At 29.8% G+C, this 24,670-nt stretch overlaps 1 protein-coding gene and 1 long non-coding RNA gene across 5 annotated transcripts in view; one reads left to right on the top strand and one right to left on the bottom strand.

The window, feature by feature from the left end:
- LOC139906841 (uncharacterized) overlaps positions 1 to 24,670 on the top strand; it is a 285,448-nt gene that overhangs the window by 115,086 nt on the left and 145,692 nt on the right. The window lies entirely within an intron of this gene.
- uif (sushi, von Willebrand factor type A, EGF and pentraxin domain-containing protein uif) lies at positions 121 to 23,223 on the bottom strand. Of its 3 annotated transcripts, none has more exons than XM_071892186.1 (19): positions 22,941 to 23,223; positions 20,642 to 20,806; positions 20,026 to 20,587; positions 19,241 to 19,969; positions 18,635 to 19,160; positions 18,203 to 18,562; positions 17,943 to 18,145; positions 13,559 to 14,001; positions 13,192 to 13,508; positions 8,323 to 11,495; positions 7,818 to 8,262; positions 7,392 to 7,764; positions 7,097 to 7,335; positions 6,729 to 7,038; positions 5,001 to 6,670; positions 4,660 to 4,948; positions 4,259 to 4,608; positions 3,683 to 4,204; positions 121 to 432 (listed from the first exon to the last, which is right to left on the bottom strand). In XM_071892186.1, exons 2-19 carry the CDS (start codon positions 20,797 to 20,799, stop codon positions 389 to 391), a joined length of 10,713 nt encoding a protein of 3,570 aa, XP_071748287.1. In that variant the 5' UTR covers positions 20,800 to 20,806; positions 22,941 to 23,223; the 3' UTR covers positions 121 to 388. The 3 variants fall into 3 exon arrangements, with proteins under 3 accessions (XP_071748287.1, XP_071748286.1, XP_040577922.1); XM_071892185.1 differs by having other exon boundaries at positions 22,843 to 23,145; XM_040721988.2 differs by lacking the exon at positions 22,941 to 23,223 and adding an exon at positions 21,127 to 21,307.

Consider the following 24,670-nt stretch of genomic DNA (forward strand, 5'->3'; position numbering starts at 1 on the left):
TGTGTTATTCATCGAATACGTATTTTTGTGTTGTAAATATTTAAAAAAATTTTTTTGTATAATATCCCGGGCGACGCCAGTTTTCTTCAACAAGTAAATAAATAATGGACAAGTATGTTATTTTATTTGTACAATGTTTTAATTAAATTTCATTTTTTATCAATACAGATTTCATACCAAATAATTATAATTTTTAGGTAGAGTAAAAAACAAGTTTGTTAAAAATGTCATTATAAAGAAAGACCGTGCCTATATTATCTAAAAATTAAAATATCATGAAAAAACATGATGATAAACTTGATAAACAGTGTAGGTAATGACAACTAACAGAAATATTATTGAAGATTATATGTGTGAATAATAGTTACAATACTAATTTCATTGATATTTATTGTCCATCACTGTCACTGGTAGTTTCATTCCCACTTTTATCTGAAAAACAAAAAGCAAAATATTAAATTATTGTTAAGGTAAGATTCACTAAATGGTTAAAAAGAAAGTTCAGCATGTTAAATCATTTAATTGGAGATATGGAAATGGTTGAATCCTAGCAAGAGTAAATTTAAAAAATATGTGTTTGTTGATTAACTATAAAAATATTGTCCTTATATGATTTTTCCTGTAGTATTTTGAAATATCAAAAAGGATCAGTTCACAAGGAGCACTTATATAATCTATTTCAGCAGATATGTCCTCTCTCTAAGTAACCTTCTTGTTTATAAAAAAATTCAGATGTAGTTTTACGCTCATCAGAATTTCATAAATTTATACATTTTTACAAAATACTTAGGGATGGGATTTTTGTATTTTGTTGTCTTATTAAATTTTAATCTTCCAAAAAATTATTTTTCAAAAAATTCCTTCAATTGGGGGGGGCGGAGGGCTACAGACCCTCCCCCGCAGACACCCTTGACCTTACATGATTGGAATGCAATACCTCACTCTCATTTTAATTTATTTATTAAGAAATTATGTTGTAACCCACATTTATGTATAACAATACTAACTAGTGTGGCAGATAATTTATTTCTACACTGAGAGTATTGAAGTTTTATTTGTGGAGCAGCCCTCTAAGAAATTATTCAAAAATAAAAATAAAGCTAAAATTTAATGATATAGCAAAATAGTGGAGAATAAAAGATGACAATAAAAGTAAATATAAAAACTGCGCCTGAGAAAATGTCATGAAGATATGATAACATTGAGAGACGACATATCTGCTGATATAAATCTTTATAAAATATAAGACTTATTGAAAGTTGATATCTTGGAACTTTAAAAATAGGGAGAAATAATTAATAAGAAAATTCATTTTTCTGGTATTACCAACATATAATTTATTTTTAAATGTAAGCTCACTGAAATTTAGCTAATATTCACATCCCTATCTATGATATATAAAATTTTATCCTCAAGTTAACAATTTTAATAGTTGTAAATGAAGTAGATGACTCTTTGATTTGAACCATTCATCCTTTTTTTTTAATTTCAGCAAAGGTTAAAGAAAGGAGAATTGTTCATGATTGCTTGTTTATGTGGTTATATTTTTAACTGATTTATATATTCTTGTAATTATCTCGATAGTGTTTTCGTGATCATGTATCTGAGTTTCATTGATACATTGAAATCGAAAAAATTTAATTATAGGGGCACAATTATTCAATAATACAAATATAAAATTAGTTCAAATATACCATATTTATAATTGAAATATTGGAAATACAATGTATACTAAGCTTAATTTTTATTTCTTAAGTTTTTTGGTTCCATACAGAATGGAAATGAATATATATTCCCATATTTATAAATTATATCTAAAATAGGATGTGTTTTTTTTTTAAAGCTTGAAGTTCCACTAAATGAATTTTATAATTTGTGTATGAAATTATAGGTCACTAAAGATATTGTCTGAAATTTGTGTTTATTCACTTCTTTCCCCATCTTAGAGCAATTTTTAGCTAATCTAATAAGACAATTATGGCAGCTAAGCGGCTTTCAACTCAACTTTTTAAACTGTCGGGGTAGCCCTTTTATTTTTAGGTATCTTTTTTAATTTATTTACTGGTAGAAAATATTTTTTACAATTAAAATATTATAATTATTAATAATAATATAGATATATAGCATTATTAAAGAGCCATTCTTTAGTGAGCAAAAAAAACCACACCTTAAAGGTTATTATAAGAAATATAGTATTCTTGAGACACAATGTGAACCTATATTTAATTTTATATATTTGATTTCTCTAAAATAATAAGTACTGATTCCAGGCAGAGAGAATATTTAATCTAGGGTGTATATTACCATAGACACCTATTTGATAGTTGTATTGAAGTTGTTGTTATAGAATAAACGATACCATTATAATAAAATATTTTCTATTGATATATTTGTTTATCAACACTTAAATTTGGTAAATTCTAATGCCTACGGAATATAAATGGATCTTAATTGGAGGTTTCATTATTCACAAATTTAGAAAAATAATTTACTTATACTTGTTTTAAAAATAACTTCTTAGCATACAGAAAAAGAAAAATATAACGAAAAAATACCTTTTTTGTACGGCATATAGCGCGCCTTTTTCTAAGTTTTATATTTACAGAACAACACTAGAATTAGATACTACACAGTGGCGTCCATATTTTAATTTTAGTCTAACTTTATAGCATACCATTTTTATTAATCATCAAAAACTATGAAATGAATATTCACATTTCACATCTTTAACGCCCATACGACATGGTTTCCGAAAAATTTTATCACACAAAATTTTATCCCAAGCATCTTTCAAATCGTTAGGGTTACCATGCAATTTTCAGTTTCATTATTATTATCATTTTTTTTAACATACCAAAAGTGTATAAAATTTATTACATTATATATTATTTATATCTAGGAATTTGTTTTGTCCTGAGGGATTTTGTCCAAGTAGAGTTTTATCTTCGTTCACTTTATGATATTTACAATATGGGAAAAAGGAGAATACTTCCTTAGTTGTTTTATTTATCGGACAAACTTCCTTTCAAATTTAATATTCTTCTATCTTTAAAACAATTTTAAGATTATATAAGCAGGTTTTGTATATTATAATTTTTACTTGATTTAGGAAAAAATTATCACGAGAAAGAAACTTTACATATTTTTGCAAATACCATAGGTGATGAAGTGTTTCTAAAATTTCATAGGCCTTAGACGAGTTAAAATTATATTATCAAAACTTCCATATTTTGAAATAAATAATTATAAATTTGACAAAAATTGAAAACTAATTTGGTTCAATTATTCCTGCAATATGAATACAAACGCAGTATTTGTTTCATACCACTGCTTCAGTTTAGCAGAATCAGCTTACAGCATAATCAAATTTTTTATGAACTTAAAAGGTACATGATGAACTTGTTACGGGTGAAAAGAAGAATATTGTATGTTAGCTACCAAATTTTTTAAATATTGTTTGGATATTGTATTCATTTTTATGAAATAAATTGGACGCATCTGAAATAATTTGAGTTCTGTTTAAAAAAATAATTAAATAATTTTATCGAAAATTATAATATGAATTCAATATACAATTGTCTATTGAATAACCTTTTCTGCTATAACAAATCTTGTAATACAAGTTAACAAGTAAAATAAATTTTCCTGATATTAAATTTACCATTAAAAATTATTTTTTTACCTGATTTTTTAACTTGATAAGCATGTCTTCTCAGTCTATCGTAGAGATCATCTTTATTACCATATAAACTTGCATTTGACCTAGCTAAAGAATTCATTTTATTTGCTGCATGAAGTCCGTCTTTCATGTATGTGTCATTATAAAAATTTGGCATCTCCCAACCATCTTCCTCGTCGTCATAGTAATGAGCATAAGTAGAATGATGTGAAGGTGCCACTGATTCAGCATATGGAGCAGGTGCACCATAATAGAAATTGACTTGAGATCCATTCTGCTCCTGAGCAGCCGTGAGGATTTTTTCTGGTCGATTACGCGTTCTTGTTGAACGTACACAAATCATCCAAATTAAAAGAACCAACAATATTAAAAAAATTACTGCTCCCGCCACTCCACTTGCTACATACACAAAGTTGGATTTTTCGGTACATTGATTACCCCTGTAGGATCCAATGCATTGGCAATCGGGATGTCCATCAATAATAGAACAAATTCCTTCATTTTGACAGTAGTTTAGACAATCATCTAAAAATTAAAAACTATGAAAACACTTTTAACTTAATATGATTAAAGACTAACCAATACATTCTACAGGCTGTGAATTTGGTGCAATATCAGATGTTGAGTAGCCTATCTTACAATGACATGTTTTATTACCCGATTTTCTATCAAATAGACAGTATGCATTTTTTGTACATGGAGGAGTTTCCCCTTTTTTAACTTTACAACCATTAGTACAAATATCTTTGCTTGTTGCTCCTCTTATGTTTGTAGATGTATCTGGGTCACATTCAATACAATTTAATTGTTGAACTTGATCTTGATAATAACCCTTAGGGCAAAGTACACATTCATTTAGTGTCTGATTCAAAAAAGTTCCTGGTAGACATATAGGAATTATACAATCACTCAGTGTTTTAGCTCCATTTCTAAGAAATATAAAAAATGAGAATTATTTCTATTTAATAGCATGTTCATACTCTGAAGTGGTGAATCTAGGAGGACATGGCTCACAAGCTAGATGGAGGCCTTTTGACCTGAAAGTTCCATAATTACAAGGTTCACAAAGACCATCTTCTCCAAGCTGTTTACCATCTTCACATTCTTCTCTACAGTCATTTATGGATTTTGCTTCTTTCGTTCTAGTTATCAAACCAATCCCGCACAAGCGGCAAGAAAATTGCCCCTTCTCAGGCTGGTACTTTCCATAACCACATGGTCTACATAAACCAATGATTTTATCAAAATATTGACCATCAGGACATTGCTCTAAGAAATTAGGATATAAAGTAATGCTTTTTATAATATATCAAAAAAATACCTTTGCAACTTTCCACAGAAACTGAAGAACGCACTTCAGTGACCCCAGGTTTACCACCAAATTGAGGGCATACTTCGCATGAAAGCTTACCACTTTCTTTATTGAATGTACCAATAGGACATGGGCTACAAATTCTTCCTCTATCTTTATTGAAAAATGTACCTTTAGGACATGGTGCACATTCATTTTCTACTACAACCTGACCATCATCACAAGAAAATTCTTGTCCTAATATGATACTACTTTTATCTAATTGTACATTAGGTAATGTATCGTTAACATTTAATTTGTTTTGCTCCAAAATGATAGACTCTATCAACTCTTGTATTTGCTGTCTCTTTCCATCATCATTGGTAACTTGATCTGCATCAATAGTGGGAAAGCTAATTTCTAACTGGTAAGCCTGATCATCAGTATCAGTTTGTCGTTTTACTCTAGACAAGGATCCTCTTATGTTACAATTAATATTAATACCTAAATCTTCACACTCTTGTTCAGTCAACTGGCTACATGAACTAAACTTCCATTCTTTATTTAATTGCTGAAGTGCGTTCACAATTTTTGATTTTAGCACACCTTTACCTGCCTCATTACATAGAACATTTGTTAAATAGTCTAGTTTGATTTTAAAAATCTTTTGTGCTGGTTTGGTTTTAGAGCAGGAAGGATACGAAAATGGAGCCATACGCTTATGTGAATTTAAATTAGGGCGCCAAAAACCTTCGGCTCCACATGTATAAAAAGTTGGAACATTTTGAGAAAATTTTAGGCCATTATTACAATATATCCGGCATACTTTGAATCGTCCTCCAGGGCCCCAGTCCTCACATGTTTGGTAACCACCGTCTGGTTCATCTAATGTTGGGCAAAAGCTATCCAGAACATATATTTTAAAGGAACACTGAGCAGTATTACCAGCTTCGTCATACGCAACGTATGCTACATTATAAGTACCCCATTGAAGTGCTTGACCTGGTTTTAAACCTTCGACATTGATAACTTGGTCAACTTTTACATTATCATTGAACAATGGTTCGTCCCAATGCACATATGCTGTACCATTTGATGTAGCAACCCAAATATCACCAGGAGGGCAATACTCTACTGAAGGGGGGATTTTATCTTTTTCCAAAATTTGACAATCTAGACCTGTATACCCAGGAGGGCATGAAACACTTCCACACATTGAAGGTGTAATCCTTTCTACGCCACCAACAATATTGTCATAACCTGACCAGCGTAGAATTAAACCAGGAAATATAACTGGGGAAGATCTACATGAATGCACTTGCCGAGGTATTTCGTCTCTAGGACTTAACGCACGCTTCCATATTTGAACTTTTGTAAGTTTACCATTAAATCCAGACTCAGTCCTCTGTTCTCCATTAATACCCAAGATAGAACCAAGTGTAATATACCCATAATTTGATATCGTATGATTAATGCCATATTCTTCTCTTTTATCAGCAATAAGACCATCCGAAATCAAAGTTAATGTTCCTTTTAATGACATCCAAGTGATGGCTATGTGATGCCATTGCCCATTAGCAATTGGAACATAAGCAGGAAATTGAAGAAAAACTGAAGGTTGGTCTTCAAACAAATGAATAAATATTCCAGAATTCACGGCTTGTACCATAACTCTTTTATTGGTTGGATAAAACTCTGAACTATGTATTAATGAAGAACATTTAAAAACACAACTTAAAATAAAATTAATCAACTTACTTGACGGAATACAATGTAAAATATGTTCCAGTCTCACTTGGTCTATCAAACTGAACCCACATTGCTATGGTAAATTCAGTGAGAAATCCCAAATTAAAAGGTACAACTAATGAAGCAGAGCTTGATTTGGTATCATCTGTAAAGTATAAATCATAATCAATTTGTATTGTTTTTCTACAATCCTCTCCAGTAAGATTAAACGGGCATCTACAGTAAAAGTCATCAATTAAATCGATACAAGTTGATGATGGTGGACAAGAACCTGGTGTACAGTCGTTAATATTTTCTTCACAGTTTTTACCATTATAACCTATAAACATTAATTCAAGTTATATAAAAAAATGCTTGAAAAATGCAAATAAAGTTACCTGGAGAACATATGCATTCATATTCTTTTCCATTATCAATGCATGTCGATCCATGTTGACATGAATCTTCAGCACAAGCATCAAATTCATATTGACAACCAATACCAGTATATGAAGATGGGCAAGAACAGTTAAGACCTGAACCAAAATCTCTACAGAAACCACCATTAACACATGGATTTCCAATACAACGTTCAGGTGCTGTTTCACAAAATTTTCCGTCTGTTCCACTTGGACAACTTAAAAAAAAGGTTTTGTATACTTATCAATTTGATATATCTTCGTGTTTACTTACACACAAAAAAAGTCTTGAAAGAGATTGACACATGTAGCATCATTTTGACATGGCTGAGAATCACAATAACCAATGTCTTTTTCACAATTACCCCCTGTCCATCCACTTAAGCAAGAACATTTATATCCATTAATTTCATCCAAACACGTACCACCATTCAAGCAGGGATTTTCTATACAATCATTTGAATTAATTTGACATTTTTCACCCTCAAAGCCATCTCGACACTCACATTTAAATTCATTATCTAAATCAATACATTTTGCTGTTCCTGATAGATCACAAAGATTTGCAGCACATTCATCAATAGCTGCTTCACATGTTAACCCAAGAAAGCCAGGCCGACAGTCGCAAAAAAAACCTTCTCCTTTATCTAAATTATATTATTGTTTATTATTGGAAAATAACTGTTATTAGATAACTCACTAATACAAGATCCGCCATTTTGACAAGGATGAGAAATACAGTAGTCAACAGTATGTTGACATTTTTTCCCTGTGAATCCCGGTTCACAGACACAATTAAAATCATTTATATCGTCGATACATTGACCATTGTTCTTACACGGTGAAACTGTACAGTCATTAATATTAATATTACACATAGGACCACTCCATCCAGAGTTACAATGACACTCATATCTAAATAGCATATCTACACATTTTCCATTGATACAATCAGAGTTTTTGCATAAATCCACCTTTTCTTCACAACGTTTTCCACTAAATCCTGACGGACAATCACATAAAAAATCGTTTACCAAATCTTTACATTTTGCTCCAAGTAGGCATGGCTGTTCTGCACAATCATTCGAGTCAACTTCACATAGTGAACCTTCCCAACCAGGCATACATTGACAAGTAAAACGCCCCTGTAAATGTATAATTAAGTTTTTATTTAATTTATTTTTACATCATAGTAAAATACTAACTTGTTCTAATGTTTTGCAAGTTGCATCATTGAAGCAAGGATTTGATTGACAAGGATCAACAACTGAATTGCACCTTTCTCCTTCATATCCATCCCTACAAAGACATGAAAAAATTCCTACTCCTGCCTCATTTTTACACATAGCACGGTCTGGACAGGGATTACTGTCACAATCAGAAATTTCGTCCATACATTGATGCCCCAGATATCCTTCAGGGCATTTACAAGTAAATCCTTGAGGTTTATCGAAGCAAGTACCTCCGTTATAACAAGGATTGGATTCACATTCATCAATATCTATTTCGCAACTATTTCCAGAAAACCCTGATGGACAAAAACATTTAGGTCTATGATTGACTGGAACACAAAGCCCTCCATTTTCACAAATATTTGGCATGCATTTTACTTCTTGACAACTATCTTTTGATATCATGCCTTTTTGTAACGTTTCTTCTGTTGTATGACATTCAAAGCATTGATTTTGTCCACTAAGAGGCTGAAAAAAATGTTGAGGACATGGAGCACATGGAGCTAATCCTGTGACCGAATAAGTTCCTTGTATACATTTTGTTCTACAATCTTTTGAATTTTGTGTCCCTGATTGGAATGTAAAATGATTTTCTGGACATGCTTGGCATTCCTTGAATCCTTCTGGGGGAGGTGTACTACTATAACTATTATATGGACATTCCAAACATGGTACAAGACCGGATGGACTATAAGTTCCATATCCACAAACTGGCAAGCAATCTGACTTATTTTTCGATCCTTCTTCTTCTGTCCATTGTCCATGAGGGCATTTTTTACACTGTCCTTGGCGTGCACTGTCTTGATATTCCCCTTTAGAACAAGGAATACATATTCTTCGTCCTTCAGCAGCAAAAAATCCAGCCGGACATTCTAAGCATTTTGGCACATTAGAATTTTTTAGGTCATATAATACTTCCCCTATTTCACAAACAAATCCTCTATTCATTTTTGAAGATAATGCTCTTAATCCTGGACAAATTGCATCATCTCCAGGAATTTTTAGGAGATCTTTAATTAGTTCATTTGTACGCTGAATAGCCAAATCAAAAATTAAGTCATGAGTTTGGCCACATAGGTCATATACACGTGGCTGAGGCAAGTCTGGTGAAACAGTTAAAGTATAAACCATTTCAATGATATTTTCACTAACTTTATTGGCTGAAGTTTCCATGAAAGTTACATTAATATTTACCCCACCACTTCCAGCTGAGCATCTTTGACTTAGTATTTCACTTAAAATAATTTCTGAAGGCTTAACTGTTTCGACATAGATAGATAAACAATTATCAGGAATCGCGCCATTACCACGGTAAGAGAGTATAACGGCAACATTATAGGTTGACTTCCTGTTTTCTTCAGAGACACAGTCAGGTACTATTTTAGATGGAATCCAGGGAGATTGATTTGAACAAGAGAATGTCTTTGTCTTTTCTCCGTCAGTAAACTGATACCCTGTATTACAAATAGCGATACATTCATAGCCATTATTCATTGAAGTACATTGGATATCTCCATGTATGGGTGGAATAAGTTCCCACGAAACACATTGAGTCGGCTTCACAGCTACCTGAAAATGACACATTTCTTGATTGCCGTAAGAATCAAATGCTTGAACTGTAACATTTTCATAACTTCCCGTTTGAATAACTGCTTTCTCTGGAATAAATATTATCTTGCTTATTCCATTCGGATCGGATGCATTTACTTTCACTATTAATCGTGTGAAGTCAACTTCATATTCATCTTCTTTTTCAACAAGTTCAATAACAAAACTTTGAGGACAAACTAACCGTGGAGGAGTCGTATCAGGTACAGTGATATTAACTTGGCAGATAGCAACATTTCCGTCAAAATCATAGGCATAATATTCAACCATTAAATCTTCAAAAGTTGTCATTGGCATTGTAAACCCCTCACTTTTCCCAGCTGATGTTACAGTGACAATTTCTAATCGAGCTATAGTACCTGAATTATCATGTGCAATAGGTTGTGAAAAGTTAATAGGCAAATAACCGTGAAACTCTTTTTCGACCATGATTGGATGAGTTGGACAGTTAATAAATGCTGGAGGTTCATTATCAACACAAAAGGGAAACCCATTATCGTATCCTAAATATATAGGCTCATTTTCCTTTACTGGGCATCCCATTAGTTCAAATTTTAAACAAGGATTTTTATCATAGGATACAATACCAAGTATTACAAATTGAGCTTTTACAGAAAGAGGAAGTGTAATCATGGCTAATTCACCAAAATTTCCAGGTTCACGAGCTGTTAAGTTAAAATTCGGAAAGTAAACAATATAATTATCGTTTTCCTTTTCCTTATAAAAAAAACGAATTTCGGTGGGCCGTCCAACTACATCATTGGTTATAACACCTTTGACAAGTATTGATTTAATATGATTAATTGTTCCGAGATTAACAGATACATACGTAAAAGCTTCCTTTTTCCCACACCATCCAGTAGATGAGTGCAAGCGAATATTTCTAGCTTCATAGTTACCCCTTTCAGAGGTTGCATTAATATTTATATCTGGTACTCTTCCAGAAGAAATTCCTAAAGGCTCAATAATCTTGCATTCTGGTTGCTCAATACATTTAATTGGTTTTGGATTGATTGGTATATATCCCCTTTTAGTACAGTTAAATTTTACTTGGGACCCCTGTTCATAACTTTTGGAAATTTGTATTCCGTCAGGTGGTCTTCGTGGATCATGGCACACAGGTCCTTCACACTTCATATCACCGAAATCCCACACCCCATCAGCATTGCAGCGAACAATATTATCATTTTTTGAAGACTGTCCAACTAGCCTGAAAGCTTCGTCTTTACAACCAAAAAAAAAACTTGCTTGATAGTGCGTATCTTTGAAATCTCCATAATCTGCTCCAGATATGATGGGAGGAATCCCACAATTTATTGGAGGACAACTAGGAGTTGTGCCAGATAGCCAATAGTCATGCATTCCAGGAGTTGGATTAAAAACACATTGACGAAAATTGGATGTAACTGTGCGTCGAAGGGGCTTTCCAGATTTTTCACAATATACTGTAACATTTTGTTTGAATGGTATTTCCAATTCTTTTGAATCAATAACTAAGCCTTCAGACTCGTTCCCATCTACATTAAAGCATTGGGCATCTATACAATTAAACATAATTTTAACAAATTAAAAAGTCTCTATAATGTCTATAGATACATAGAAATAGTACAAAATAATTTATAATAAGCTTTAATTTTTGATTTAGTGATATCTAAGATATTAAAAAAAAAGTTGACACAAACTTCTTTTAAATTAAATTCATTTGTAATAGAGGTCTAAAAAATTTGATTCTTATCTTGTGAACGTTGTTGTATTTTAATTAAAGCAGCTACTTCTCAATTTTTTAGTATGAATTACACTTTTTCTATCTAAGTATATTAATTTTCAATGTCTGAAGAAAAATTATATTACATAGAATATATAGTATAGTTTTGGAGGTGCGAAAATTGCTGGAATTCTGACAAGTATAAATTTACAAAAACTATATATTGGTAACCTGCAAAATATTTGTTTTTTATTAATTGTACAAGTCAACTTACTTTAAAAAAAATATTTTTAATTGCATTTTCAATTATAGGAGTACTTGCACACTGACTACGAATCTATAAAATGTAAATATACTCAAAAAATTCAAATCAAAATTTATGAATACCAGATTTGATAGGAAAAAAATAATTAAGGATTCGTGTTGAACAATGACTATGTCTTGAAACTTGTATGGTAACTCTATTAGTTTACCACTCTAAACTTTAAAAAATAGAGTTTAATTGATGTATCTTATGATGTTTAAAAGTTAAAAAATAAAATTCAATATCACCAACCTTAAAATATTAAAATCAAAAAGCTAATGTTATGTTTAACTTATTTTTATTACTAAATTTAAAAATATATAGATAACATGTGTTTTATGTAGCGAACTGAGAGCTTTTAAATTATGTATTTTACTTGTCGATCATTGCATATGTTTACAACATATTACCTATCAAATACTCATCAAAATGGTAATTTCTTCAAATTTAAAAAGAATTCAGAGTAGGATTGAGTTACAGATCCACTATTTCATTTCTGATTAGAATTACTATCAATAATAGCACATACAAAGCTGGAGTAATTTGTATTGAAACCATGAATGATGAAGTCCTTTTTATCATAAGATTACTCGAACTATGTTTCATAGCTAAGAATTTAATTTGAGTTTCCACTCATGGAAACATACGTTTCTGCTTAATGTACAACATATTCAAAATCTATATTTCATATTATTTTGAACAGTCAAGCTAAATTATTCTTATTCACTATGAATTTTATCATAAATCAATGGTAGTATTTGAATTCTTACGCTTAAAAATAAAGTTATTAAGTAGAATATCAATATGAAGTTCATGATTACAATTGCTTTTGAAATTATACAATCATTTTTTTATCGGACTAAAATTTAGCAAACAATATTTTTATACCTATGGACAACTTTTGATCAGAACTTTTTGAGATTTGAAAAATATCCATGCTCAAAGAGCACTCTAGTTTAAAATAATTTGTCAGTAGATATGTCCTTTCTCGAAGTTAGCATTTTCTTTGATGTAATTTTTACACTTAGCAAAATCGAGACAATATCCTTATTTATGTAGCCTTTTTTCTTGGATTTTCTACCCTTCTGTAGCAGGCGAGTATTGAGCCTATGCGTACAAGTTTATAGAACTCAAACAAATATTATAACTCAATAAATAATTTTAAAAGTTTTATATGATATATTAAGTTATCAAACTTAATTTAATTAACATAATTTAATCTTACATTGACAAGAAGGAACAGATCCATTCCATAATCCACCAGATGAACAAAACAAAATGGAACCACCAATCAAATTATACCCGAAGTTGCATTTAAATTTGATTTCATCACCATATCTATAAACTTCTCTTCTATTTAAAATAATACCATTTTCAGGTTCTTCTATATTTGGACACATTTTGGGAACACATGTTTTATTAATTTGGTAAGTATCACCATCTCTAATACCAGTTTCAGAAGCAGGTATATATAAATTAGATGTTCCATTTTTAATAAAGAGATCATATCCTATTTTACACATACATGTATAACCTCCTGGACTAAAATTTAATAAAATATATATTTTGCTATTTATCATAAATTAGCATACTTATTCAAGCATTTATGCCCACAACCACCATTATTCGACAAACATTCATTTTCATCATTGCATGATTGCTTGTGACAGCCCATCAACTCTAATTGAACACAAGGATAATTAGTATAATTGACCAAATTCAATCTAAGATATCTTGTCTCGATTGGAATTGGTAAATTCATTATAGACATCGAAGCTCCATCTAAAACCCGAAATTCTACGGGTGAACCATCAACATTACGAAATTCTTTCATTTTGTCAGAAAGATCGTCAGTGTAATCAAGACGAATTGCACTAGGAAATGCTAATATGCCATTTTCTCGTTTAACACCTTTGATCCGAAATCCCCGAATAATGTTAGGAGAATTCAAGTCTATTATAATCCAATTACCACTTTTAGATCCAGTAATAGTAGATGTGCCACACCATCCAATTTCTGAATTAAAACGTACTCCCTAAAAATAAGTTCATTATTATCATTCTTTTTGAAAAAAAATGTTAAACAATTTATGTCAACTTTGCATAATTTAATTCTATTTGTAATAAGGAATAACTATTCATTCTATAATATTGATTTACTATAATTTCTGGAGTATCAAATAAATAATGCTTCACGACTTTTGTTGAGGGGAGTGAGCACGTTCTCAATAGTTATCTTATTCCAATGTTTCATTATATAATCAACTTCTCGCGGAGTTATAAACCTTCTCTAAATGTTTTTTTTTAAATTATTGAAACAATATTTTCTAATTTAAAAAATGTAGCTTGGCATTTTTGGCAAATTTCCACTCTAATTTTGTCGATAAAGTTTCAAAATTGTTCTTTTATGAGCATACCCTCAATAAAGTTTTTAAAATAATTGAATGTAGTTGAAAAGGAAGTGCACACATCAGAAATTAAATATTAATGACAACAGTTAATAATAAAACCATTTACTCTTCAGATTACCAACTGCAATTAAAACAGCCAGCTAAAAAATAAATCCGTTTTTCATCCCTAATTATTATTTTATTACTATACCAATTAAATCTTTAGATACTTATAAATATATATCCAAAAATTAAATTTCACTTGTTTTCAAAATATACAGAAGTGGTAACAACTTATTAATACTACTGTACTTTTATAAATCCAAAGTCCCTGTTGTAGGTCCAATACTACAATGAAAGGTGAGTGTTGTGAAATGGAGAACTTATTGAGTAAAGATTTATTTTCACTCTTTTTCAAGAGCACGGATAAATGTGAAACCTAACCAAAATATAAAATTTTTAGCCAACATTTTAAATATTCTAGTTCTTTAAAAGATAAATGTGACTCTAACATACTCAGAAGCAGGCTAAGTTCGAAATTAAAGAGGACTAAATTCAAATGGGATGACATTCAGATAATAGTTATTGGGTTTTCATCCTATTAATAAAAAAATACTGCTTTAATCAGACTTTTTCAATTTTCTGCTCCATCGTTATTATCATAGTTAGAGAATTATAATCATCAGGATCTTTCTCAACTGCATCGAAACATTCATATTATAACTATTAGTATGGAGTATAATAGAGTAATTATGTATATTATTTTTTTCAATTATTTGACCATTGTAAAGGTGATGTCCCATTCCCTCCTCAACAAGAAACTTTATTCCCGTCCTTTTGGAAATTGAGTATAAGTATAGTACAATTTATTACTTCGTTTATTTGCCAAAAAGAATCAATTATGTAATGGCCATGACGTACCAAGTAAGACAAGAGGATCGACAGCTTAGAAAAAAATACATTGGTTATTTTCGGTGTTACCTAGGTAACGCCGGTATGAATTAATTATGTTTAATTTCGTAAGATTATTTAATACAGCCTTCCATTGATTAAATATCAATTAAGAAAAATAATAATTAATTTGAAAAAAAAAAATCAAGATAGACTTTTTTCAATTAAATTTTTAAAGTTATAGTATAAGGTTTATTCTTAGATATTAATTATATAAAGTACTTAGTAATTTTTTTTTTGGATCCAAATAAGATCATTCATTTTACTCGAATTTTTATGGTTAGACACAGTTTTTAAGAATTGTAATCCTGATAAAGTAATAAATAACTTCTATTTCAAATGCTGCAATGCGTTTAATTAATTGTTATTCACTTTTATTTTAATTTGTATGGTTTTTTCATTTCAAATCGTAATTAAATTGTAATTATTATTTAAATCGTAATTATACTCGATTTTTAAAGATTTTAAAAGCAAACGTTTTAGTTAATTGACAAGAAATTCGTAATTCTGCCAACTAATTTTTGTGTTATGAATTTTGGGAGCACGTTTAGACATTTTCCCGTACTTCTCCTATTTTTCATTTGCTTTTAATCTATATAAATAAAGCAAAAATTTTCTGGGAGTTTGGATGCTGTATTTTTGATCTAAGAAATTAACAATTTATTACCAAGTGTGTAAGTCACATAAAAAAAGAAAGGGTAGTATATATTTTTAGTGATGTAAAACACTAAGTAAAAATGAATTAAATGTTGCAAGTGTTAAGGTCAACTCATATTATTTATAGAGTTATTTAAAATTTAAATGGAGGATTTATTTTTAACAACGAACTAGCTAAAGCCCATTTTCCCACATTTTGGTATTTGTGATTCAAAATATAGTCTTAAAGATAGAAATGATTGTAATACATATGAAAATACTGCTTATAAGGAAAAACTTAGAATATTATCAAAATTAATTAAATCCTGGGATTTAAAAAAAAATTATTTTGAAGTGAAACCAATCTTATATTGAATTATTAAAGCTAAATTTTAATAATTTTGTCTAATATGTAGAAATTAAAGAAAATCTGCTAGTTAAAAAGATTTCTACTTTTTTTTCCATCAGAGGCTTAAAAGACGTTTCAACGAGAATGAACATACAATTATTATTTTAACATTCAGTAATGTTGTTAAGGAAGTAATATTTAAAGAATTTCTTTTTATTACTAATGGGACATGAGCGTTGATTACTAAAAATTAGATTGAGTAGATAACCAAGAATAGTGATGTTCCCTTGCAACTAAAATATTGGAATAAAATACATAAATAGGGTAGATTGGGATGAAATAGGTGTATTTCCAATCTCGGTTCATAACTCTTAGCTTTCAAAATTAAGCAAATTTATCAAACTTTCACAAGACTAAACACTAAAAAAATATTTTGATTCTAAAACACTTAACAAATTCTGAATTTCTGAAATGAAAGAGTACCCTGTGCTGGCTAAAACAGTTTTAGACCTACTTCTAACATTTGGCTCAACTTTATTATGGGAGAGACAATTTTCTATATTAACTTATATAAAAAAAATATAGATCGCGGTTTAAAAATTAAACCTAGAATAGAACTGATTTGGTCAATGCAAAGTGTATATTTGTCAGATTAAGAACTTGATTCGTTTATAAACCTATTTCTACATCCACAGGCTGTATTTTTTTTTTTTTTTTCATTTTTTTTTTGTGAGCCTCAATTTTGACTTTCTACTGCAAAAAAAAATAATAAGAGAAGTAATACTATAGAAATTATTTCATGCAGTACGACTATTGTTTATTTTATATTTATAATACTATAGTGTTCGATGTATTTCTTATTTTTTTCTTATATTTTTCAATATATGTAGAATTTAAATCTTTATTTTTGATCAATATAGTCACATAACATAAATTATTTACGTATGGGTTGAACTTTATACGGTTCATATATGGCCTTCAATAAATCTTTTTACATAAAATGCCTCAAAATTTTATATTCATCTCTCAATGACAGGTATAGGGGTTGCACATTGTCTAGTCACATATTTACGGGTCGAACTCAAAACTTTTTCGGAGCCATTACCCTAAGATATGTATTAGTAGGTTGCGTATTACTGTTTCTAAGTACAATGGTGCCACTTTGTGGATAATACTTTTGTAATTTATTTATACCCAATTCTTTATATAATTTGAGAACAAATTTATCTTAAAAATGATGCTGGAATTTAGTTTTACTCCATTTTGCAAAATTTCAAAAATTTATATATTTTTTTATGGGGTTTCTTAAAGTAATGTTATATTTGAAATTCCGTGTTCTTTAAAAATATTTTATTTGGAGACAATTAATCTAGAACTCCGTTTTTCATACATTAAAGACAAAAAGGAACCAATTTGTAAAATAAAACTAATATTTTTTGAAATTATTAAAAAAAAATTTCATAAACGATTATATTCTCAAGTGTTGATTAGTTTTTTATCGAAGAAATAAATGCTAGATAAGAATTTCAAAAGTCCATGTAGAAAAATAACTAGGATCTCAAAATATTTACGTATATTATTTTTGTTTAAATATTGGTAGAATAATTAAATAGTTCATATTCATAAATTTATTGATCATGCTTAAAATTACCTCTTTAGGATATCCTTTTTCTGATGATGATACAGTTATTCCTTTATCTGGGATACCTCCATCGGCTAACCCTATATCTAATAATGGTCTACATTCTAAATTAGACAGAAATCCATTTTTACATTTACATTGATAAGAACCTGGAGAATTTTCACAAATTGTCGATTTAAAATCGCATTGAAAGTTATCACATTCGTTTTTATCTGTAGTATTGATATAATTATTTTGTAATAAATGCTGTATACACACATATACATTACCTTCACAAATAGGAACATCCATAAACTTTTTATTTGGTCCACATTTAATGATATTGTTACCAATCCTTTCATACCCTCGATAGCATTCAACAAGTGCCTCATCTTCATAAAAATATGAATGTTTTGTATTTACTATATAGCCATTTGGAATCAATGGAAATTGAACACATTGAACTCTATTGCATTTGGGAGCATTTGAGGACCAGGTACCATTAGACTGGCATAACACGATAGGAAATCCTTCTCGTTGAAAGCCAGCGTTGCATTCATAGCGTATGACAGTTCCATAGTTTTGTCCTTCACCAGTTAGAATGACAGCTTCAGCGTTTTTTACTTTTTCAAGGGCGGGGCACTGAGAAGCTGATTTTATAAATAAATATATATATATGTAATGAAACAATCAATTTTTTATTATTTTAAATTATATACTACCTAAACAAAGAGGTGTTTCACTCCATTTTCCTTCTGAATCACACTTAATTGTTTCGATTGATTCCCCAGATGGAAAGTTAAATCCAGCATAACATTGGTAAGATGCTATTCCTCTATAGCTTACATTGGTCGATGTAATTGCAAATCCATTATCTATCTGTGGTACGGGACCGCAATAAACAGGTTGACAATGAGGTATGTAGCTAATACTCCATTTCCCCCCAGGTAAACAATCAGTAACAATTTCTTTGACACCAGTTGCAAATATTTCTCCTGTCGGGCATGAAAATAATACTTTGGATCCAAAAACTGTTTCTCGGGAGGAACCAATAGCTCTTGAGCCAATTATTAATTCTGGACAATCAGCACTAAAATGCAACAAGAATCCGTTATGATTTTTTAAAGCATCTGATATAAAATGTATCGCCATTTCTCCTGTTTCAGCAGTCAAAACTATATTTGGCGTTTTATCTCCCGAAAATCCTTTGCCAGGATGTAATTTTAGACCATTGAGACCATCATGAACCTATATTTATTGAAATAATATTAAATTGACAAATTAAAGAATTAATAAGGTAGGTTATAATAATTTATACAAATATTTACCGTAATAATATCTGACTCATCGAGGGCCATTAATTGAAATTTCATGGATATTCGTCCCTTATTTGGATGATGAATAAGATAAAGACAGCTTTGACTTGGAGGATAATCTTTAATACCATAGGCAGGTGATTGTATTGTCCCATTCAAAGAATTTAAAATTACTGAACAGCCTTCGCGATATTTTAGTTGAAAACCCCTTCTAGAATCTGCTTGACTTGTTTGAATGTAAATATATAGACTGTCTCCTGTTGATATAATAAACTGGGGATTATTGATTGCAGTGCCACTTAGTTTTGCTAGGACTGTATCTGTTGGTTTTATTCCGTCTCTGACTATTATTGTATCCTTTACTGGCTCTAAGTCAAAGTCTTCAATTTCTAATGTTATAACTTTCTTTTTTGATGCAGAAATTGTATACAGACATTCCAATCCACCTGGATATTCATTTGGATAGTTTGGTGATGTAAATATTTTTTCTTTTTCTGTTGCTATTAATTTGCCTCCACAGTCTTGTGTCTCCGTACGCCACGAAGCTCTGAAACCTTTCTTCTCAACTGAACTATCCGTTTGAAATTTTATTAACATGAAATTAGATGCAGAAACAAAAGTTCTATCTTTTAACTGTAAATGGCCACTTAATGTTGCTACATTAATTGCTGATTCTTCTGTACGTCCACCACTAAGAATTTGAACTGTATCAAAATTTTGTTCTGTATCAAATTCAGAAAACTAGTAATAGAAATTAAAATAATAAACTACTTATTTTATATTACTATATTTTCTACCTGTAACAAAATTGTAGTTCCTTGTGGGCCTTCTAATGTCCATTTACAATCGGAGAGCGAATCATATTTCAGGGGATAATTTTTTGATTCAATTATATCACCAGAACTTTCTAAATGGTAATGACATGTTTCTGGGCAATGTATTTCATCCGAATCGTCACCACAATCATTCTCATTATCGCAGACAAATTCCTCATTTACACATTTCCCATTAGAACAATGAAAAGTGCCAAGTGGACAAGCAATTGTATGACAAATAAAGGGTAACATATCTTCACAGGTGGTCAACTGCCATTCTTGTCTGGAATCAATTAAATTCGATTTGACACAAACTCTTTTCTCATTTACGATAGGATGATTAAGTGCCCAGTGTCCATAATATTTAGATATTTGATGACCAGCAGCAGATTCCAAAGTATTGGTCTGTAGTTCATTGTAAGCTTTGAGACCCAACCAATATCCTTTCCGTTCAAACTCTTCTTCAGAGATAAATTCCTTAGCTAATCTTGCAGTAAAATTATTCTGGTCATAGCTTTCAATTGAAACCAAGTTACTTCCATATCTATTAGTCAAATAAATTATCTATTTATTAAATATTATTGAAAAAAATATTTACCTTTTACAAAGTTCTGAAGCTTTGTTCCAGGAATGCTTAATATTAAAAAATTGAAAGCAATCAAGGCCATGAAGCTTCCAACCTCTTGGGCATTCAAACACATGCTTTTGTGCCGATGACATTGATAAACAAAATATTAGTGTCCATAATTTGGACATTTTTATTCTGTGAAATTAATAGAAATTAAATCTACTTTAGAATAAATATTATGAAGCACATGATTGAAATATAAAATTGAGTTAAAGAAAATATTTTGTAATTTAAATGATTTTGATTCCAATTTGGACAACAAAAGTGTCGGATTTAAATTAGTGATAATCTCAAGGTATATTCATTCTGTATGTTCCACGTGTAATAGATGAATTTTTATTTTTTTAATAAGAGAAAAAACTTGACCTGGTTAGATATTTTAGAGGGAAACTAGTTATAACGGTATTTTTTACCTTTGGGTATAAAATTTTTTTGTGCCTGCGATAATTACTTACATTTTACAATAATATTTATGATACTATAATTGAAAGAAAGATATATTTAATGAAAAAAAAAAAAGAAGTTTAATAACTTAATTTATCACACCATATCTTTTAAATATATTTAACAACCTATCTCACTTGCAAGACAACAGGAATATAACTGTCTTGAAAGAAGAAAAAATAAAAGAGGATTGGTTTTTATATTGGTAGTAGAGGGTAGATTTTACCTGTATGCACATTCTATTTTTTTTATTCAATAAATTATTTTAGAATTTCTCTCATCTTGTATGTCGACTTTGATTTATATAACAAGAATAGGCACAAATAAAAATTCGTTTCATAAGCGATATATTTTTTAAAGAAAACTGGACATTATCTCAAAACAAAATAAATAGTTATTTACATTATTAACTATTCAGTGGTTCCATATTTACCGAAAACATAAACGAGTTTAGTTAAGTGTATATATATATATAACTAAACTTTATATAATTTAAATAAATTGTTAATATTTAGTATAATATATTTTATAAATTTGTTTGATGTAAACTATTAAAAAAAACACATCCTCAAATGATGATTAGTATTGATATCACTTAAAAGTTCGTCTTTGTTTGTATTTTTCATCATTTTGGGTATATATATCACCTAGTTTAAAGCAATATGATCCTCATGGTAAATTTATTCAATGTATAAGCTGAAAGGGGTTTCTCCACAAGTCTAGATCTTTTTTTGTTTATATAAATTTATCATATTTTTAATTAACTTCTCTGTTTATTAATTATAAATTAAGGATCTTCTAAATGTTCTCTATTTTTCTAGTACCCCCATTCTCCGGGTAGAAGAAAAGTTTCGTGTTTTTTCCATTACAGTTATAAATATTTCTACTTTTTGTATAAAATTTGTCTTGTTACCAAGACGGATCTGGTGAACCCCGTCAATTCTGTTTTAATATATTGTATTCTAGTCCTCTACAACAAAGACATAATTAATTGAATATATGTTTTGTGTATAGATGTTGACTGTAGTCTAATAAGGAGACTGTCCAGGTTTAATTTTTTTAAAGTAGAAATCTTCTTTTTCAAACGTTACTATTTTGTTCCCTTGACTTCTATTTCAAAAATGATTTTGAAAATTCATGGACAGTTGATCAATATAATTAATATAAATTTTACAAATGCATATTTATATTAATAAGAATGTTTGTCTGTCTTTATGTTTTTCGACACCTCCTTTTGAGTGTGTGCTTTATATATAAGAATTGTGTAACTACTTGATCTAAGAAAAACAATGAATCCTAAAGTGGTACTGTTTTAACAAGTGCGTCATATAAAAAAAAAATATATATTTAAAAAAAAAAAATATGAGAAGGTAGAAGACATATTATATGATGATAAAATTGGACTGTGAAAATAAATGTCTTCCTCATATTCAGGCTATAACCCCTATTTTTATCAAGGTCAGATATACGTTCGATGCTCAAGAATTGAGAGAGAAAAGGGTCTATATATCTTAACGCAACACTGATTTACAAAAAATATTGATCATATTAAAGCCTTTTAGTAATTTCTTTGCAATTTTAAGAATTTTCTATTAAATAGTTTTATACCATTTTTTTTTATAGTTTTTGTGTTAGATAATTTTATAATAGATAATCACTACCCATGACCATAATCAGATGGAAAAAAAGAGTTTTATCCGCCTAGAAATATTAAAAAAGGTTTTTACTGTCAATCTATGTATTTTCCTAAAAATGCGTGCACTTTGCATGTATGTAGTACTCCCTGGATGGATGTAACGAAGAGCGACAAAAATAATTCCCTTACCATCTGGAGAATAATCACAATTAAATTTCAATCAAATGGAGTAATCAGTAATTTTTTTCTTCTCTTTTATGTTTTTATATGGCATAACGGTTGTAATTATATAATTGTCTTTTATGATATGGTTCGAACTTGTGAGTAAATGACACTGATTTGAACATTAAACCGTTGAAACTCTTCCAATTTCACCAACATCTTCCTTTTTTCTAATTTCCATACGTTTTTAATTTTTTTTTCCTTGAAGGAGAATAAATCATAAGAAAATACTTGAAATTATTTAAAAAGGAGAGATTAGTAGGAGCTATTACACTAAAGATTGACAGGAAGATAATAATAATAAAAAAAGGAGAAGATATGCGTGCAAAATGAGTGCGTAAGAGCCTCAGTGAACACACCTTTCGTCTCATAGAAGTCGTCAGCACTGATAATATATGTATTTAATATTTAGATCATTTGTTAACTCAACATATGGATTTCTCTCCACCATCATTTTTTTTTTTTTTTTTTTGGGGGAAGCAGAGTTTTTCTACTTAAATTTCTACGTGTTGACATAGTTTTACTAATAGTTAGTACCTTTTTCTTTATTATTTCAAAATTATGATTTTAGACCCATGAAATTTTGTATCCGACAATTTCCAAATTTGATTATCCTAACTATCGAATAAAAAATAAAGATGCTCATTTCTTCGCATAAACAAGAAGAATACAAAATTTCAAGGATGTGCCCTTAATGATTTTGGAACAACAATGATTAAAATGATGCAAATCCGAGCAAGGACATCTTAAGGGATGACAGTACAGTTCTACCTTTTTTCTTTTCATTTCTACGAACTTACGCCTAAAGTGCATTATTAGGAATGTGAAAATTATCCAATTCCTCGTGAGCATACATTAAAAAAAGTATATGTTGGGAATATGAAAGATATTAGTTCTCTTATTAATTATTTTCCCCTATTTGGAAAATTCAAACGTATTAACGAGTAGGGAGCACTATATTTTATTACTACTATTTTTCTGTTGGTATGTTGTTTATCGAAGTTGCCACCAAATACTTTTCTTTTTGATTTAAACTCACAAGGATTTTGACAATTTTTCCATCTTTGTACGTGATTATCTATTGCTGTTTTGGATGCATTAAGAAGTGCATGGTTATCAATATAAATTATTATTTGATGCAAAGTTGGGGGATAAACATACTCTAGAAGATCAAGCAAAAATTCGAATCCATTATATTTCGCAGTTTTTTTAAGGATCAACATCCGGATTGTACATAAGAAGAACAAGAAACCTTTCTTTATGAGTAAAAATATTTCATTTTTCGAGAAAATTGACAATTGGAAGTTAAGTCTGAGTCGTCACAGAAAAGAATAATTAAAGATATTATATTTTATTCCTTGGCGTTGCTCAGCTCGGCGTCAGATTTTTTTTTTTTTTTTTTTTGTGGCGGGACATGTTGTAATACTCCAAATTATAAAATATCTATATCTTATAATAATTAAGACACATGATTTAATAATAATATGGTGCTATATGTATTCAGTCCATACAGGATCTGAATTCTTTGTTGACTCCAAGTTGTATTAAAAATATTTATTTAACTGAAATTTGCCATTTTATTTACTCTATACTTGTGTATGGAAATACGTGGGCCATCCAGCGAATATTAGTACATGTAACTGTTATAATTTGATAAGAAATGATAGATTCATGAGGTTTATCCTCAGTAAAGCTTC

This window comes from Lepeophtheirus salmonis, chromosome 12 (genome assembly GCF_016086655.4).
Source record: "Lepeophtheirus salmonis chromosome 12, UVic_Lsal_1.4, whole genome shotgun sequence".
Taxonomy (NCBI): domain Eukaryota; kingdom Metazoa; phylum Arthropoda; class Copepoda; order Siphonostomatoida; family Caligidae; genus Lepeophtheirus; species Lepeophtheirus salmonis.